This window comes from Tilletiopsis washingtonensis, assembly GCF_003144115.1.
Source record: "Tilletiopsis washingtonensis strain MCA 4186 unplaced genomic scaffold FA09scaffold_9, whole genome shotgun sequence".
Taxonomy (NCBI): domain Eukaryota; kingdom Fungi; phylum Basidiomycota; class Exobasidiomycetes; order Entylomatales; genus Tilletiopsis; species Tilletiopsis washingtonensis.
In genome coordinates this window covers 112,669-128,394 of record NW_020312006.1, presented here as the reverse complement: position 1 = coordinate 128,394, position 15,726 = coordinate 112,669, and the positions used below count along the sequence as shown (strand labels likewise).

Sequence of the window (15,726 nt, the reverse complement as noted above, 5' to 3'; positions counted from 1 at the left end):
CGCCAGCAGCAGCCTCATCTCTCTTTCTCTCAATGGTAGGGCTGAGATCGCCGGCGCTCTGGCATGTTTGTTGGCGCTGGCGGGCGTCTTGCGGCTCCGGCACCCTCTCTTGACTAGCCTCGCGCGGCGCTTAGCTCGGGCGCGTGGGCGTGGCTCGCCGGCCGCAGCAGCAGCGCTCAGGGTGCAGCGGCCTGGAGGTGTACCTCTCGCCGATCTCTGCAGCGGCAGATCTCGCTCTTGGGGCTGCTGTTGGCCTGCCATCGCACGGCGGCGCTCGCTGTCGCGGCCGGCGCTAGCGCATCGCACCCGCCCGGCCGCTGCGGCCGCAGAGCAGATGCAGCATCACAAGCCGTTGCGCCTCGTTCTGGCGCACCCGCCGCCTGCAAGCCATGCAGACACCGCATCGGCGTCTCTGAGACGCCGACAGCGAGCATGCTCGGGTCGCGCAGAGGCCAGCTCACGTGAGAGAGACTCATCGGCGCCGAGGGAGGACCGGCCCATCCGACTGGACCGCGCGAGCGGCGGAGGGCTGAAATGGCGCTTCTTCTTCGAGAGACACGGCGATGACGTCTCGTACGCCAGGCTCAGGTCCCACGGCGAACGCACGCTGCTTCAGCGCTTTGCGGCCTGCCATGGCCACGGCACTCCGCAGACACAGTCGCGGGCTCCGGCAAGTATTGTTACAAGATGCCTTGCTCATTCGTACTCTCCGCCCTCGCCGCCGCCGCCGCCTACGTCCTCCTCTGCATCCTCGCCGTTGTCAAAGTAGTTCTCGGCGTAGTCGTCGTCCTCGTCGTCCTCGTAGTCGTGCAGCTCGCCGGCCTCGGAGGCGTTGGAGCCGTCGGCCGAGTTGCCGTCGTCGCCCTGCGCGCCGCCCTTCTCCAGATTGTCCCAGTCCAACACCGTACGCCCTTTTCTGCGGCTTGCGGCTGTGAAGGCCTTGTGTGAGCTGCATGTCCGCACTGGCAGGCACAGGACACCTGGCTTCCGGCAGCCACGCCCCTCTTCTGCCTTCCAGCGCAGCGCATATGCCCTTCTCTCTATAGCGCGCGCCCGCACACTCCCACTCACCCTTGGCCTTCTCTCGTCGCTCCTCGCCCTCCATGTAGCTCTTCCACACGGCCGCAGGGAACATCTCCTTCTGCAGGCGCACGCTGTTGAGGCTCGGTGTGCTCTGCTCCTCGGGCCGGTAGCGGTCTGAGTAGCGCGGCAGCTCTATGAGTGCTTGAGTCAGCGATGCGGACCACCACACTGGCCAGAGATGGAAGCGGAAGCAGTCCGAAACGGGCGCGAGGCCTCGCCCTTGAGTGCTCGCTGTCCGCGCGACAGCTCGTCTCCTCTCTCTTGCCTCGCTCCGATCTGTACTGCTGTTGCGCCTGCCTCGCCCCACCGCACGAACACTCACCGACGCCAGTCTTCTTCTCGTCCTCGCGCGGCCAGTACGGGCTAGTCTTCATGCTGGCGAGCATCTCGAGCTGGTGCTGCGCCGCCGCCCGCTCGCGCTCGCTCGGCGCCACGATCCTCGGCATCTTCTCGATGGGCTGCAGACACGTGCTGCTCAGCCTTGCACGCGGCGCCGGCAGCACGAGCGCATGCAGACTCACCGGATACAGCGCGTTCTGCTCCTTGCTCATCGCACCCAGGTCGCCAAAGGTGATGGCGCCCATGCTCGGCAGGTTCTGGTTTGCCTTGCCGCCGCGCCCGCCACGCCCGCCGCCGCGGCCGCCGCGAGACATGGCGCCGGCTGCTGTGGGTGCGACGAGTGCTCGATGCGGTAGGCGCGCGCCGGAGAGAGGCTGCGAGACGGGCGCCGAGCGTGAGGCGGGACTCGAGGAGGTGGTGGAGCTGCGGCAAGAGGCAGCAAGGGCGGAGAGGCGGTGGAGAAGTGCGGCGCGTCTCGGAAGTCGGGTAACGCGACTTTTGGTGGCCTCGCCTCGAAGTTGTGCCTCCTCGATCCTGCTCCACACCACCACACACAAGCAGGCAGCGTCAAGCAAGGAGAATGAGCGGCTCGCAGGCGGCCTACACGTACCTCTCCTTCCAGCGACCGCCGCCGTCGCGCGTCGCGCCGGGCGAGGCTGTGGGTGTGTCGCCGCTCATCTGCTCGGACCTGCGCGACCTGGTGCACACGCCCGCCGAGCCGCTGCTGCTGCGGCTGCAGTGGGTCGTGCTGCAGCAGGGCCAGCTGCGCGCCGTGCCGAAGCAGGAGCCAGTCTCGGTCACATGGAGTGGGCCGCAGGATGCCTACCGCGTCACGACGCTCACGGCGCCCGCCCTGCGGCACGACGCAGAGCTGCGCCTCGCCATGTGGGCCGAGCACCGGCCGGCGACGCACAAGCGTCGCAAGAATGGCGAGGCCGACCTGGGCGTGCATCTGTGCACGGCATTCGATAGTCGGCGGCACGCAGACGATGCTCTCGATGCGCTGCCTATCCCTGTCGTGACGGGCCCGATCCGCGTGGGCCGAGGTGCTGCAGGAAACGACAAGGTGGACTCGACCTCTCGACTCTTCACGCTCGGGCGCCAAGAGAGATATCGTGTGCTGGAGATCCGCGAGCAGACTGGCTTCGCACTCGACAAGGTGCGTGCGGCTGAGTCTGCGCTCACAGGTTGTGCTGACGCTGTCGCAGCACGTCTGGGACGCCGCCATGCACCTCAGTCGGCTGCTTGTGGAGGTGCTGCCAGCCGGGGCAGCCGAGGTCGAGGCTAAGGACCTTGAGATGGAGCGGACAGCTCGCAATCATCTGCAATCACTCTGCACCGCCCCGAGCCTTCGCGTCGTAGAGCTCGGTGCTGGCACAGCCATGCTCTCCATCATGCTCGCTGCGCTGTGGAACAAGAGGACAGCAAGCTCGCCCGCCTCGTCAGAAGACGATGCGCCGTCTCGCACGACGCTTGAATGCTGGGCCACCGACCTCGGTCAGTCTGTGTCTCGGCATGCAGTCCGCTGGCGCTGACCGCACAGCTCGCAGAGCCCGCGTTGTCGCTCATCGACACCAACATCGGTCTCAACTCGGCAAGTCTAGCAGCGCGTGACGATCGCAGCGTGCTTGTTCGCTCGCTGCTCCTCGACTGGGACGCGGAAAAGCTGCCTGCGGAGCTAAGGCGCACAGACGGAGCCGCAGCAGACATCGTGCTCGCTTCGGACTGCACGTACAACCCCTCCTCCTTCACCGCACTTGCTCGCACGATTGCGCGTCTCCTCTCGAGCTCGTCATCGGCAGCGCAGGACGGCCCTGGGCCACTTGCCCTGCTGGCGAAGAAGCACCGCCACATCGACGAGGAAGCACTGTGGGACACGCTGGCGGCGCACAGGCTCAGCGCCAGGCTGATCGCAGGCCGCGCCCCCTCGACGCACGACGACGCCGACTACGAGGGCTGGGGCATCTGGCTGCTCACGCTCGACGCAGCGTAAGAGGATGGTGGCAATTAGCAGAGCAAGGCGCACAGGACAGGTCAGTGGCCGCGCATGGCCTCCTCGGCGTCCGCGTCGTCCATCTCGTCGTCATCGTCGTCGTCAATCACGATCATCTCGGGCTGGGTCTGCGACGCGGCGGCCGCCCGATTGGCGACCGGCGTAGGAGCGCCGGCAGGATTCGACGCCTGCGTCAGAGACCCAGACGAGGCATCATCGCCGCGGTCGTCGCTGGCGCCCTCGGCGCACAGCTCCCACGCCGCCTCGAGCTCTTCGGGATTGAGCATGAGCTCCACGAGCTCAACGGCCAAGTCTGCAGGTCGGACGTCAGCAAGCGCCAGACGTCTGCTGCCCGGCTCGACTTACCGGTGACGACCTGCATGCGTCTCCGCTCCGCGTCGTCCACCCACGACGGCTCGTCGGCGAAGGCGATGCGGCTGAGCGCCAGCACGTAGGCGTGCCGTCCGCCGTTGTAGATCGCATGGCACTCCTCGCTGCACAGCCGTCGCGCCAGGTTGGGTGGCCGGTCGGGAAACGTGTACAGCTGTGCCAGTAACCGCACGTCCATACATATCCGAGTGACGATGCTGCGTGGCGTGCATCAGCGCGATGGGAAGACCTACGCGCGTCGCGTCACTCACTCCTCGAGTTTGACGGTGTCGCCATCGATGCTCAGTCCGTCGTCATGCCACACAGCCGCAGTGTCGCAGTCGAGGCAGCGCACGAATGCAGCAAGCAGCGAGGCGCTCTCGGCGACGAGCACTGCGGCTTCGGCATGGTGAATGACGAGCTGAGATAGAAAGACGACGATCTCGAAATGCAGTGCGTGCGCCTTGAAACGAAGGCGCAAGTCAGCGGTGGCCGTGCACGAGACCCGCACTGGAAGCTCACTTCCACTGGCCTGTCTGCACGTCGATCATCGACGAGATGTGCGGCCAGCACCTCGAAGAGCGGCGTCTGCGACTGGGCAACGCGATGCGGCAGAACTCGTTTGCGCGCCTTCTCGAGCGGACAGGCAACGAGCGTGCTCCAAGCGTTGGCGTCTGCAGATTGTGATGGTCAGCGCTAGTTGCCACAGCGACGTGGCCAGCTCCAACTCACACTGGCCCATATGCGTCAGAATGCGCATCGTGCGGCACAGCAGAGCTGTTGGACGCTTAGAGTCGAGCAAGCCAGAGAGAAAGCCGGGCGCGTCGAATACGACTCTGATGCTGCACCGCAAGGTGATGTCAGCGTGGAGTGCTACGTGTGCGGACGCCAGGGTTATGCTCACCGGCCAAAGTCCTGCTCGAGCAGCCCCCACGCGAGAATCTCCAGCACGCCAATGACCGACGCCAGCAGCTCGTTCTGCTCTTCTTCACGCAGCTCCCACGGCGGCGGCAGTGCGTTGCTCTGCGTCGCCTGCGCGTCACTCTTTGCCTCGGCCGGCATGGTGCCGGTTCTTGTTTCGGGCACGACAGGCAGCCGCACGAGTGCGACGAGCGCAGATGCGAAGGGCTGTGCCGATGACAAGCCAGGTGTGCGTGGTGCTTGCGTTGCGTCGGTGGCTGCTTGTCGATCTGGCGCGAGGAGAGAGTAGACGAAAGTGCGGTGTGAGTATCCGAGACTCATGGCCAGAGACAGCACGTCTTGTATTGCCTCGGACTGCACCGGCATGCGTCAGCCAACAGCAGCGACAGAAAGCCAAGCGACTCACATGCCGCGCGAGCATCAGACACTGCAGCATGGCTCGCAGCACGGCCGCAATGCTGTCGAGCAGACCCGCCAGCCCGTCTTCACACAGCTTGTGTGCATCCCAAAAGTCCGCCGCATCGTCCGTCTCCGAGCCCGAGGGCACATGGGCAGCGTTGTGCGCGAGGAAGGCGAAGCGTTGCGGCCCGTCGCCCACACTGCTGAGGATGCCGAGCAGATTCGCCGTGGCGGAGGCGTACAGCGCATGCGTGTCGCTTGGCAGCCACGCCGGCAGCGCAGCCACAAGCAGCTTCTGCACGGTGCGCGGCGCCGGCCCTGCTTGCCGATGTGCAGAAGAGGTGGCGCAAGAAGAGTGCGCCAGGACGTGGCCCATCAGCGCCGCTCGTCGCCGCGCATAGATCGCCTGCATGAGCGGATAGCGAGCGCGCACATCGTGCCACGGCAGCGACTGCAGTTCCGCAGTGACGGGCTGGCGATCTCCATTGACGTCCGGGGCGGCATCTGCCATCTCGACGTCGGGCGAGCCATCGCCATCCCGCACTGCAGCCTTGCCCTTCGCGGCGGAGTTGAGGACGCCGTTGCGTGCCACTCGGCCGGGCTGGGCAAACGAGTTGCGCAGGTTCGGGAACGGCACTGCAGCGGGGATGAGCCTCAAGACGACGGCGCTGCGGCAGCGGCACTGACCCTGCGGCGTCTGCAGCTTGGTCCTCTTGGCCGCCGCAGAGCGCTGACTCGGACTGCGTTCCTCGTCTCCCGCCTCGTGTCCCAGCGCACGGCTCTCCCGCTGGCCATTGCGCCCACGCCGCGTCGGCGTCGTCAAGCCCGCACGCTGCGCCGCACTGCTGCTCGGCCCACTGGGGTCGCGCACCAAGGAGGCAGCCGGACGGCGCGGGACGCTGCCGCCGGCGATCATGCGGCGAGAGGTGGTGTGCGACATGTGCTGTCGACAAAGGCGTCAGCCGGAGTCGTCAGCTTTCGTCACGCCCAGCAACTCACGTTGAACGCCGCCACACTCTCGGCGCTCCTCCGCTCCTCGTCGTGCTCGCGAATGAGGCGCTCCTTCTCCGTCTTGTGAGCCAGCTCTGCCTCCTGCAGCTGCTGCTGCAGCTGCTCGAGCTTCAGCTTGGCCGTCTCGCTGTTCTTGCGCACGATCGTGACTTCGCCCTCTTGCTGCCGCTTCGCCTCAGTGAGCGTGCGGATAGAGGCGTCCTTCTCTTTCAGCTGGGCGCGCAGCTGCAAAGGGACAGTCAGCACGACGTCAATGCCCGAGCGCCACGCTCGCTCACCTGTTCCACGAGCTTCGCCGCGTTCGCATTGGGAGCTGGTGCGGGCGCTCGGACTTGCCGGCCCTCCTCAAGGATCGAAGGACCAGCGACTAGCGAAGCTCGGCCATTCAGATTCGCCGCAGCGGGGCCAGCGTGCCCGGCAGCGACTCGGCCGGCGGGGCTGGAAGTCGAGCGCACAGGTGGGCCTCGAGCGCCGAGCGGCTGGGCGGCACGCGCGACAGCGACAGGCCTGGTGGGCTGCGAGCTGCGCTGCGACTGCTGCACGGCCTCTTCCTCGACCAGCCGCAGCGACTCCTCATCCTGCCATAGGGCCTCATCGTCAAACTCCTCGTCCGGCGCAGCGGCCAGTCTACCGTTGCGCGAGATCACGACCTCGTCGGGGCCCGGCGCAGGCGGGCGCTGCGAAGGCGCAAGTGCGTTGGCGCGCTGTGGTGGCTGCGGCAGCGCGCGGCCCATGCCGAGCCGCGGCTTCTTTGCTGGCGGCTGCGGCTGTGGAATCATGTCGTCGGACAGCAGATCCTGGCGAAGGTAGAGGGAGCGCTCCGCCGCGGTGCCAGGCGGATGATCCCAAGGGTGGCCCGGCGAGAAGGCGTCGAACGTGACTGCCGACCCGGCGTGCGAGGATGGCAACAGCGAGGCGGCCGGGCGCGACGCCGTGCGCGATGTGCCATTCTGGACCGCACCCGAGCGTCTGCGCTGCTCCTCGGCCTCGGCCTGCTCCAGCACACGCTGCTGCTGGCGCGGCTGCGGGCGCGGCGCGGCGTTGCCGTGCTGCTGCGGCACGGCCGAGCCGCCGCGGGCGTGCTGCGTGGCGATCTCGGCCTCGTAGGCGGCCATCGTCTCCTCCTGCTCGGCGTCCCACTCGAACTCCTCCTCGTCGGTGTCGCCGGCCGGGGCGGGCATGGCGCCGGTGGCTGGGGTCGCTGGCTGACCGCGCGGCTACGGTGGAGGCCGCGGCCGTGTGACGAGTGAGGAGGGCAGCGCTCGTGCTGCGCGCATGCCGCACCGTTCACACGCGCTGGCGAAGTGTGGAGCGGGCAGCGGCCCCGCGAGAGGTGGCAGGCGGCGCAGGAGGACGAGGTGGTGGTGGTGGTGGGAGCAGACCCTCGGGCGCTGTCCATGCCAGGCACAGCGAGCTCGAGACGCGCCTCTTTACGCGCTTCCCGCCAGACCAACAGCTCCCACGCATCTGCTCCCACGCTCGTTGGAAGGACGGCGCCGCACGTGACCCAGAAAAGTCACGGCGGCAGGAGAGCTGAGAGGTGCGAGGCGCCGCTCCTTCTCACCGCTCCCATCACCCTCCGCACCCTCCGCGCACCTGCCCCTGCACCCAGCATGGCCAAGTCAAAAGGCGCCTCGGCGCCGCCAAAGTCGCGCCCCGCCTCGTCTGCCAGTGCGACGCAGGCCGCGCCCGACGCTGCGCCCGCCACGCTCTCGGCCTTCTCGCCGCGCGCCGACCTCTTTGCGCTGCTGACGCAGGCGCTGGACCGGCATCGCCTGCGCATCTACGCCTCGCCCGACGCGCGCCTCACCGCCGACTACGTGCTGCCGGCGGCGCGCGCCGAGGCGCTGGCGTGGGGCGCGCTGCCGCACGCCTCGTCATCGGCCGCGTCGCCCGAGGCGCCCAAGAAGCGCAAGAAAGGCACCGCCGCCGCCAATGCCGCCGCCGTCGCCTCGTCGAGCTCGGCGGCGACGCCCGTCGTCGCGCTCGGCCTCGCCGACGGCACCGTGGCGCTCTTCTCGCCCACGCACGGCCGCGTGCTGCGCTCGCTGAGCGACAAGGCGCCCGCTGCCGGCCCGCGCGGCGTGCGTGCACTGCACTTCTCGCACGACGGGCAGAGCCTGCACGCCGCATGCGCCGACTCGGTCGTGCGCAAGTGGTCGCTCACCTCGCCGGACGCGCCGCCGGAGCGGACGCCGGCGCCGCAGGTCTCGGCGCTCGGCGAGACGAGCGAGCTGCTGGCGGCGTCGCATGCCATCGACGAGCTCGGCGGCGCGAAGCGGAGCTGGACAGGCCATGCGTCGCCCATCACGCACCTCACTGCGCTCGCTGCTCCGGCACCCGCTGCCTCCTTCGTCAGTGCTGCGTCCAACGACCGTGTGCTGACGCTGTGGGGCCAGGCCGCACGGCCGTTGGCCACGCTGCCCATGACGGCGCCGGCACGCCAGATCATTGCGCTCAGCACTGCCGAGCGTGCCCTCGTGCTGGCCATCACCACGTCTGGCGACGCCGGCATCTACGCCGTGCCTGCTGCGCTCGACGGCAGCGCCAAGCGCACGCCGGCGCTCGAGCGCGTCTCGTCCGTCACGCTCAAGGCGAGCAAGAAGGCCGAGGCCACGCCGCTGCTGGACGCGGCACAGGTGGGCAACCAGCTGTATGTCGCCGCGCTCGTCAAGGGTGCGAAGCTCGTGCTCGAGCGGACAGTGAGTGGCCTCCGTCCTGCACCGCTTGGCGAATGCTGACACGCGCCGCTCGCAGCAATTGCTCGATGATTCGTCTGCGCTTCCGCCAGTGATCGAGCTCGTGCGCGCTGGCTCCGCCGGTGGGCTGCTCTCGGATGGCGACGCTGCCCTGGCTGGCGGCATCGCCGCGACGCAGCGCTATGCCGAGCCGAGTGGCGCTGCTGCGCGCGCTAGCGGTGCTGCCAGCTCGTCTGTGCTGGCCGACGACTCGGGCCTGCTTCCGCAGCCCGACGCCGCGGCCGGTGCCGATGCGCAGGCAGACCTCGATGCAGACATGGACGCCTCCGCTGCGGAGCCGACACTCGCTGCTCGTCTCAAGGGTCTTGACGTCCGCCAGAAGCAAGGGCGCAACGGCGCCGCAAACGGCAGTGCGGCGCTCGCCAACGGTAATGCTTCCGAGTCCGACGATGAGGACGAGGAGGATGTTCCGCGTGCGCCTCTCGGCGGCGGCATCAGTCTCGCGCAGACCCTCACGCAGGCCCTGCACTCGGACGACACGGCACTGCTCTCCTCGGTGCTGGTGCACAACGACCCGCAGCTGATCCGCGAGAGTGTGCGGCGCATCTCTGGCCCGCTGGCTGTGCGCCTGCTCGAGGCCGCAGTCGTGCGCATGGGCCAGGGGCAGCGCTCGCGAGGTGCACTGGGCAGCCAGCGTGCGCGAGGCCTGGTGGAGTGGGTGCGTGCCACGCTGGCTGCGCACACCGCGTATCTCATGTCTGTAAGTAGACTGGCCATGACTGCTCTTCTCTTGGAGCCTCGGCTGACGGGCCTGTCATTTGCAGCTCCCGAACCTCGTGACGCGCCTCGCCTCGCTGCACACCGTCCTGTCGAGCCGGCTGGCGGCCCACGACCGCTTGCTTGCGCTCTCCGGTCGCCTCGAGCTCGTGCTTGCGCAGATCGAGCTGCGCACTGCGTACGCTGCCGATGCGGCCGCACGCGCACCTGTGCAGGGCCTCAAGACGAAGCAGCGCACCGCTGCGGCGCCGAAGCCCGTGCGCGAGGCCGGCCGGTGGGTCGAGGGCAGCAGCGACGAGGAGAGCGACGGCGAGGCCGCCGAGGGCGCGTCGGACGAGGACCTGGATGAGGACGCAGACGAGGTGGACGTGCTCGGCCAGGCGAGCGACGATGACGACGACGCTTCGGTCGAGGACGTCGCGCTGGGCGCCAGCACGTCCATGGGCGTCACGTCGGGCGAGAGCGACGAGGAGGCCGACGACGACAGCGCGGCGGGCTCGGATGTTGAGATGATCGACGCTGGCTCGGCCGAGGGCAGCGCGGACGAGGAGAGCGACGATCCGGACGTGCTGGAGGACGGCGAGGACGAGAGCGAGCTGGACGACGACTCGGACGAGGTGGTGAGTCGGCCGTCTGCCCGGCCAAGCGCCCGATTGCTCACGAATCTCCCTGCAGGACGAGGAGGAGGACGAGGATGAGGACTCGGACACGGGCAAGGGCGGCGGGCTGCTCGATCTCGAGGCGTCCGAGGGCTCTGACGAGTCAGAAGAAGAGTAGACGACTTTACGCTCCGCCCCCCTACCAACCCTGCTGCTCGTTCCGCTGCACTGTCCGATCCTTCGCCACACACTGCTCCTCGTAATCTTGCCTCTTTCACTGTGCTCTCTCTCCTCTCACGCAAAGGCTCTTCACAAAAGGACGGGGCACGGCCACGCAATTCCATCGTGGGGTATGACATCGCTTTGCAGGCGTCCGCCGCGCCGAAGAGAGGGAGCATGGCGACGTGTACAGGCCCGGGTGAGCACGCAGATGGTGTGAGATTGGCGGCGACGACACAGAGAGCGGATCTAAGAGCAGTCCAGCAGCAGCGGGCCACGCCGGGCCTCAGAAGCGCTGGTGGCCCTGCGGCGACGCGGCCGGCGGGTGCTGCTGCTGCATCTGCGGGTGCTGCTGCTGCGAGTACCGCCGGCCGTCGAAGCCCTGCATGCCAAAGCCGTCGTCGCCGCGCATGCCGCTCGGACTGGCCGCCGTGTGGACCGACTGCAGCCCTGCGTACGACGAGCCGCCGCCCGGCGTGACGGCGACGGAGTGCCGCTGCGTCGCTGCGCCCGCCTGGCTGCCCTGGTACTGCGTCGGCTTGAGCGCAGGCATGAGCTGCGCGATGCCCGTGTCGTACGGGTCGAACGACATGCCCGCCGCGCCGTATGTGCTGCTCGCCGGCGGCTGGTAGCGCGAGGCCTGCGACGGCCCGCTCGAGGCACTCGAGTAGGCCGCCTGCGGCGGCTGCGTGATGCCCGACATGCCGCCCGCGCCGTGCGACGGCATGTTGGCCATGGCCGAGCTGGCGCTCATCGCGTCGTGCGGATTGACCATTCGCCGGTCTTGCCCGTCGACGATGACCGAGAATGCTCCTGGCGGCTGCCCGCCGGGTGGCGAGTGGATCGCACTGCCCGATGGCGACGTGTAGGCGCTCGGCTGGCCTTGCGAGCTATGCCGCTGCGCCGACGAGCCCGCGCCGCTCCATTGCTGCGACCAGCCGGTCGCGCCGGTGCCGTGCTGCAACAGGTCGAGATGCCCGTAGTTGGAAGACGTACGTGCCTTGCCGCTGCCCGTCGCGCCACCACCGGCGGCCAGCTGTTGTGGCATCGGCGCAGCGCCGCCGTTCTGCTGCTGCCGCCGCTCCCACTCGCGCAGTGACTCTTCCCGCGTGAGCACCGGCGTGGCCGAGTGCAGGTTGGCGCCAGAGTGCGGTGTCGAGTCGAGACCGAGCTTGGCCAGCTGCGGCGGCACCGTGTCCATGCGCGTCATCGTGTTCGAGCGGCTGCGCGTCTGCACGCCTGTGGCATTCGCAGGGGGCGCCGCGTAGCCCTGCGGAGACACGGCAGCGTGGTGAGCAGCAGCTGCCTGCGCCTGTGCCTGCGCCTGAGCGTGCGCATGCTGCTGCTGATGCTGCTGCTGCGCCTGTGCGTGGGCCTTTGCTTGCGCCTTTGCTTGCGCCTGAGCCTGCGCCTGAGCGTCCTGCGCGTACGGGTTGTTGACCGGCGGAGGCTGCGATTGCCGTGCCTGATGCGCCGAGTTGTACGCCTGCTGCTGTGCCAAATGTTGGTTGTAGGCCGCAGCGTCTGGATAGGCGCGTCCCGATTGCCGTGACGGAGTCTGCGGCAGGCCGCCGTACGGGTGCTTGGCAGCCTCGACAGTCGCGTTCGCAGCCTTGCTGGTGCGCGCCGCAGTCGTCGGACTCGATGGGTTCGGCGGCGGCTTGTACGGCTCGACAAACTTCTCGTTGGTGATGAAGGGGTGCTTGCGCGCCTGCTGCGGCGTCCACCGCTGCGCGGGGTCCATGTTGAGCAGGCCAGTGACAAAGTCGATAAAGCAGGTGCGCGACGCCATTTCTGCGAAGGGAGCGTCAGCGCGGAGGACAAATAAAGTGCGGAACGGGCAGCGCACCTTTTGGCACGTCCGCTGGCCGGCCACTCTTGCGCGGCATCGGGTAGGTCTTGATGATCTCGGGCAGCGTGGTGGCCTGGAAGTACTTCTTCGACGGCTGCTCCTGCGTGTTGTGCTCCTTGGAGTACTGATCGAGCGACTTGAGGCGGTACGTCTTGCGCCCGTACTCGTCGCTGTGCACCGAGAAGAACTCGCCCGTCTGCTTGCCCTGGTCGAGCATGAACGCCGGCGGCAGACTGCAAGGCAGATGGGTTAGCGCTGGCGGAAAAGAAGGCCATGGAGCGCTGCTCACCCTAGCATCTCGACGATCCGGCAGATCTGGTTGTACTCGGACGTGCCCGGGAAGAGCGGCAGGCCAAGGAACAGCTCAACCGCAATGCAGCCGAGCGACCACATGTCGATGGACGCCGAGTACGGCAGGCCAAGCAGCACCTCCGGCGAGCGGTAGAAGCGCGACTGGATGTACGTGTACACCGTCTGCCGCTCGTGGCACGCCGAGCCGAAGTCGACGAGCTTGATGGACGGCGTTTGCAGACTGTGGAGGCGGAGATCAGCTCGAGGGACGCCAGGAGCTCAGCCGGCGCACGCACGTCTTCAGCAGGATGTTTTCCGGCTTGAGATCGCAGTGGATCAGGCGCGCCTCGTGCAGCACCGTCAGCGCGTCGAGCAGCTGCGCGGTAAAGACGCGCACGAGACTGGTGCTGAGGCCGCGGAAGGAGTTCTGCTTGATCAGCTCGTACAGGTTCGACGAGAGCAGCTCGAAGACGAGGCAGAGGTGCTTCGCGTGGATGAATGTGTCGCGCAGGCGCAGAATGTGGTGCTCGTCGTTGGGGTCCCAGCTGCCGTTGAGCATCTCGAGGATCGTCACCTCCATCATGCTCTGGTGGAAGTAGGCCGGCTTGTTCTTGATCACCTTGACGGCGACAATCTCGTGCGTCTTCATGTTCTGGCACTTGACCACCTGTCCGAACGTGCCCTGGCCCAGCACGTCAAGAATGAGATACCTGTCGCGCAACGTCAGTCAATGCCACGAGCCCTGCGCACCCCGGCAGACGCACCGGTTCCCCTCCTCTGCGCCCAACCAATCGTTGACGTAGAGGATGTAGTCGGAGTCCTCATTGTCGTGCCCGTCGTTGTGCATCGGCTTGCTCGGCTTCGTCAGCACGCGCCGCGGGTTGAACGAGAGCTCGTAGAAGAACGCCGGGTTGACAAGGTGGTACGTGTGGTGCAGATACGTCGTCATCGCCTTGAGCGGCTGTGAGGAGAGCGTGGTCAGCGCACGCGCTCTGCGCTCCAGACCACCCACGGACTCTGACAACACAAGCATGGTGATGCCCGTCCGCCTAGCACAGCATCCGCGCACTCGGCCAGCGCAGCACTTCAGCCTTCGTCCGAGGTACTCACGCTGACATGCCCGCCTGCCGGGTCTGCTCTCCGCCCAAAGCCCTGTGCCGCAGCCTGCGCGTTTGGCCTCAGGTCGTTCGTGTCGCGCACGCGCCTGAAGCCCACCTGCGGCACAGGCCGCTGCGGCACCTTCGAGGGCCCCTGCTGTTGCTGTTGCTGCCATTCGCGATCGTATCCGCTGGACGTGGTGGCAGGCATGCTGCCTCTCCGGTCCTTCTCGCTCGCATACAAGGCACTGCCTCGCGGCGGTGGCCCGCCAGCGCCAAGCGAGGGCGGCGCGTGGCCCGTCTGCCCCAAGCCCGCAGCGGCACTGGCCAGCGCCGAGGTGCTGTACGCATACGGCAGAGAGTCACCCGACTGCGCCGGCGCATGGTACGTTGGCAGCCCGCCTTCGTACGCCGAGGCGCGCAGCGCCGTGTTCGAGGTGCGATGCGCCAGGCGTGCGCTCTCGTGCTGCGCCGGACTCGTGCCGGAGCGGTCACGGAAGTTGGAGTACGTGCCGCTCTCGAGCATGCTCAACGGCCGGTGCTGCGAGCCGGGCTGCTGCGGCGAATGGAACTGGCTGCTCGAGCTGAACGCCGCCTGTGTCGAGGCGTACGGGCTCCCACCGCTCTTGCCGTGGCCCGGCGAGCGCGACATCGGCGGCTGCGCGCTGTACGTCGAGGTGGAGGACTCGGCGAACATCGAGTTGCGCCCGCTGGGGCTGTACGGGCTCGAGGCAAAGTTGCCCGAGGGGATCTGCGTGTTGATGGTCGGCAGCAGGCTGCCGCTGCCCACCAGGCTGGAGCGCGACGAGCCGCTGCCGGCCTGCGGCGTGCCGTACGAGCCGCCGGAGCCGTCCGAGTACGACGGCTGCGCCGACTCGCGCGAGCGGTGGTACGAGCCGCGCGCGCCGGCCTGGTGCGACCGCGCCGGACTGGAGCCGTGCTGGGCATACTGCTGCTGCTGAGCGTGCTGCTGCTGCTGCGCCTGCTGGTGCTGCTGGTACACGTGGTGCCCCAGCGACTGGCTGCGGCTCAGCGAGCTCTGGCCCGCCGGCGGCTGCTGCGGCGCCAGGCTGCCGCCGTGCTGTGCCTGCCGCGGCGAGGCGTATGCGGACGACGAGCCTGGTGCGCCCGGCTGCTTGTCAAACGCGCCGGCGGGCGAGTAGGGCGACGAGGCCATGAGCGGCGAGCGCTGCGCGGCGCGGTACGCACCCGCCGCCGAGCCGCCGCCCGCACCCGCGTGGTGGCCGCCGCCGTCGATGCCGCCCATGTTGATGATGTGCTGCTGGCCCTGGCGCGGCGAGTAGTCGTCGAGCGGCGCGCCGTAGGAGGAGTGGGGGCGCGCCATGGCGGGCAGCGCGACGGACGCGCGCGCTCAGCGCACGAGGCGGGGTCAGGCGGCGGTGCGGCGGGCGCGATGGGCACGGCGGGGCACGGCGAGGCACGGGCAGAGCAGGACGAGCTGGGATGGACGATGCGGCGTGGTGGAGAGGGGTGCTGGAGATGGGACATGGCGCCTGCTGCACCTCGACGGCTGTGCGCTGCCGGCGCCGGCGCCTCGGCTGCGCTGCCAGCACCGTGCGGTGCGCCGTGCGGCGTGCGGGCGACAGCCAGCCGCCGCCAGCGACGCGCACACCGCCCGCCTGCCCGCCTGCCCGCCCCCGGCGCCCTCGTGGCGCGCCTGCAGCTCCGCCGCGCCGAGCGAGGGCTTGGCTGTGCGCCTTGCGTGCTCCTGACGCTCCTGCGGCCTGCTGCGGCCAGCGTGGCAAGTATTGGTCGGTGAGGCTGATCCGAGTCACTGACTGCTCATTCAAAGCATCTTCACATCCGTCTTCGCTCACGCCGGATGTGCAGCGCAGGGCTCCTCTGCGGCACCGGCACGACGCGTGGACGCGCGCGAGAGGGAGCGCTCCGCGCCGTGCATGAGAGGAGCGTGCGCCTGCTGCTCAGGGTGCACGCGGCCTCCCTTCCCTCTCCATCAGTCTCAGCAGCGCCACGCCTTAAGCCGCACCAGGGGCCGGTTCTTGTGCACGTGCGGCAGCAGCGCTCGTTTCGCCTTCTTCTCGCAACGGCTGGGCCA

At 68.4% G+C, this 15,726-nt stretch overlaps 6 protein-coding genes across 6 annotated transcripts; 2 read left to right on the top strand and 4 right to left on the bottom strand.

Moving 5' to 3' along the window:
- Nucleotides 1–660: 660 nt before the first annotated feature.
- Nucleotides 661–1,836, bottom strand: FA09DRAFT_360148 (hypothetical protein). The gene is made up of 4 exons (XM_025745196.1): nucleotides 1,605–1,836; nucleotides 1,406–1,541; nucleotides 1,072–1,215; nucleotides 661–929 (listed from the first exon to the last, which is right to left on the bottom strand). Exons 1-4 carry the CDS (start codon nucleotides 1,734–1,736, stop codon nucleotides 697–699), a joined length of 645 nt encoding a protein of 214 aa, XP_025598685.1. The 5' UTR covers nucleotides 1,737–1,836; the 3' UTR covers nucleotides 661–696.
- A 166-nt stretch (nucleotides 1,837–2,002) lies between these two features.
- Nucleotides 2,003–3,415, top strand: FA09DRAFT_338277 (hypothetical protein; the record flags this gene model as incomplete). Its single annotated transcript, XM_025744084.1, has 3 exons — nucleotides 2,003–2,581; nucleotides 2,631–2,919; nucleotides 2,973–3,415. The coding sequence occupies 3 exons, from the start codon at nucleotides 2,003–2,005 to the stop codon at nucleotides 3,413–3,415; spliced, it is 1,311 nt and encodes a 436-aa protein (XP_025598684.1).
- Nucleotides 3,416–3,512: 97 nt separating this feature from the next.
- On the bottom strand, nucleotides 3,513–4,108 carry FA09DRAFT_262130 (hypothetical protein). Its single transcript, XM_025739748.1, has one exon. It carries the CDS (start codon nucleotides 3,981–3,983, stop codon nucleotides 3,609–3,611), a length of 375 nt encoding a protein of 124 aa, XP_025598683.1. The 5' UTR covers nucleotides 3,984–4,108; the 3' UTR covers nucleotides 3,513–3,608.
- On the bottom strand, nucleotides 3,878–7,493 carry FA09DRAFT_262124 (hypothetical protein). The gene is made up of 8 exons (XM_025739747.1): nucleotides 6,394–7,493; nucleotides 6,104–6,340; nucleotides 5,792–6,047; nucleotides 5,112–5,740; nucleotides 4,689–5,059; nucleotides 4,517–4,626; nucleotides 4,307–4,458; nucleotides 3,878–4,247 (listed from the first exon to the last, which is right to left on the bottom strand). The coding sequence occupies exons 1-8, from the start codon at nucleotides 7,294–7,296 to the stop codon at nucleotides 4,053–4,055; spliced, it is 2,853 nt and encodes a 950-aa protein (XP_025598682.1). The 5' UTR covers nucleotides 7,297–7,493; the 3' UTR covers nucleotides 3,878–4,052.
- Nucleotides 7,494–7,686: 193 nt separating this feature from the next.
- On the top strand, nucleotides 7,687–10,550 carry FA09DRAFT_329462 (NUC189-domain-containing protein). Its single transcript, XM_025742193.1, has 4 exons — nucleotides 7,687–8,817; nucleotides 8,873–9,574; nucleotides 9,639–10,211; nucleotides 10,267–10,550. The coding sequence occupies exons 1-4, from the start codon at nucleotides 7,729–7,731 to the stop codon at nucleotides 10,366–10,368; spliced, it is 2,466 nt and encodes an 821-aa protein (XP_025598681.1). The 5' UTR covers nucleotides 7,687–7,728; the 3' UTR covers nucleotides 10,369–10,550.
- Nucleotides 10,321–15,132, bottom strand: FA09DRAFT_329461 (hypothetical protein). Its single transcript, XM_025742192.1, has 6 exons — nucleotides 13,663–15,132; nucleotides 13,317–13,513; nucleotides 12,849–13,262; nucleotides 12,551–12,793; nucleotides 12,259–12,494; nucleotides 10,321–12,203 (listed from the first exon to the last, which is right to left on the bottom strand). The coding sequence occupies exons 1-6, from the start codon at nucleotides 14,992–14,994 to the stop codon at nucleotides 10,696–10,698; spliced, it is 3,930 nt and encodes a 1,309-aa protein (XP_025598680.1). The 5' UTR covers nucleotides 14,995–15,132; the 3' UTR covers nucleotides 10,321–10,695.
- Nucleotides 15,133–15,726: the final 594 nt, after the last annotated feature.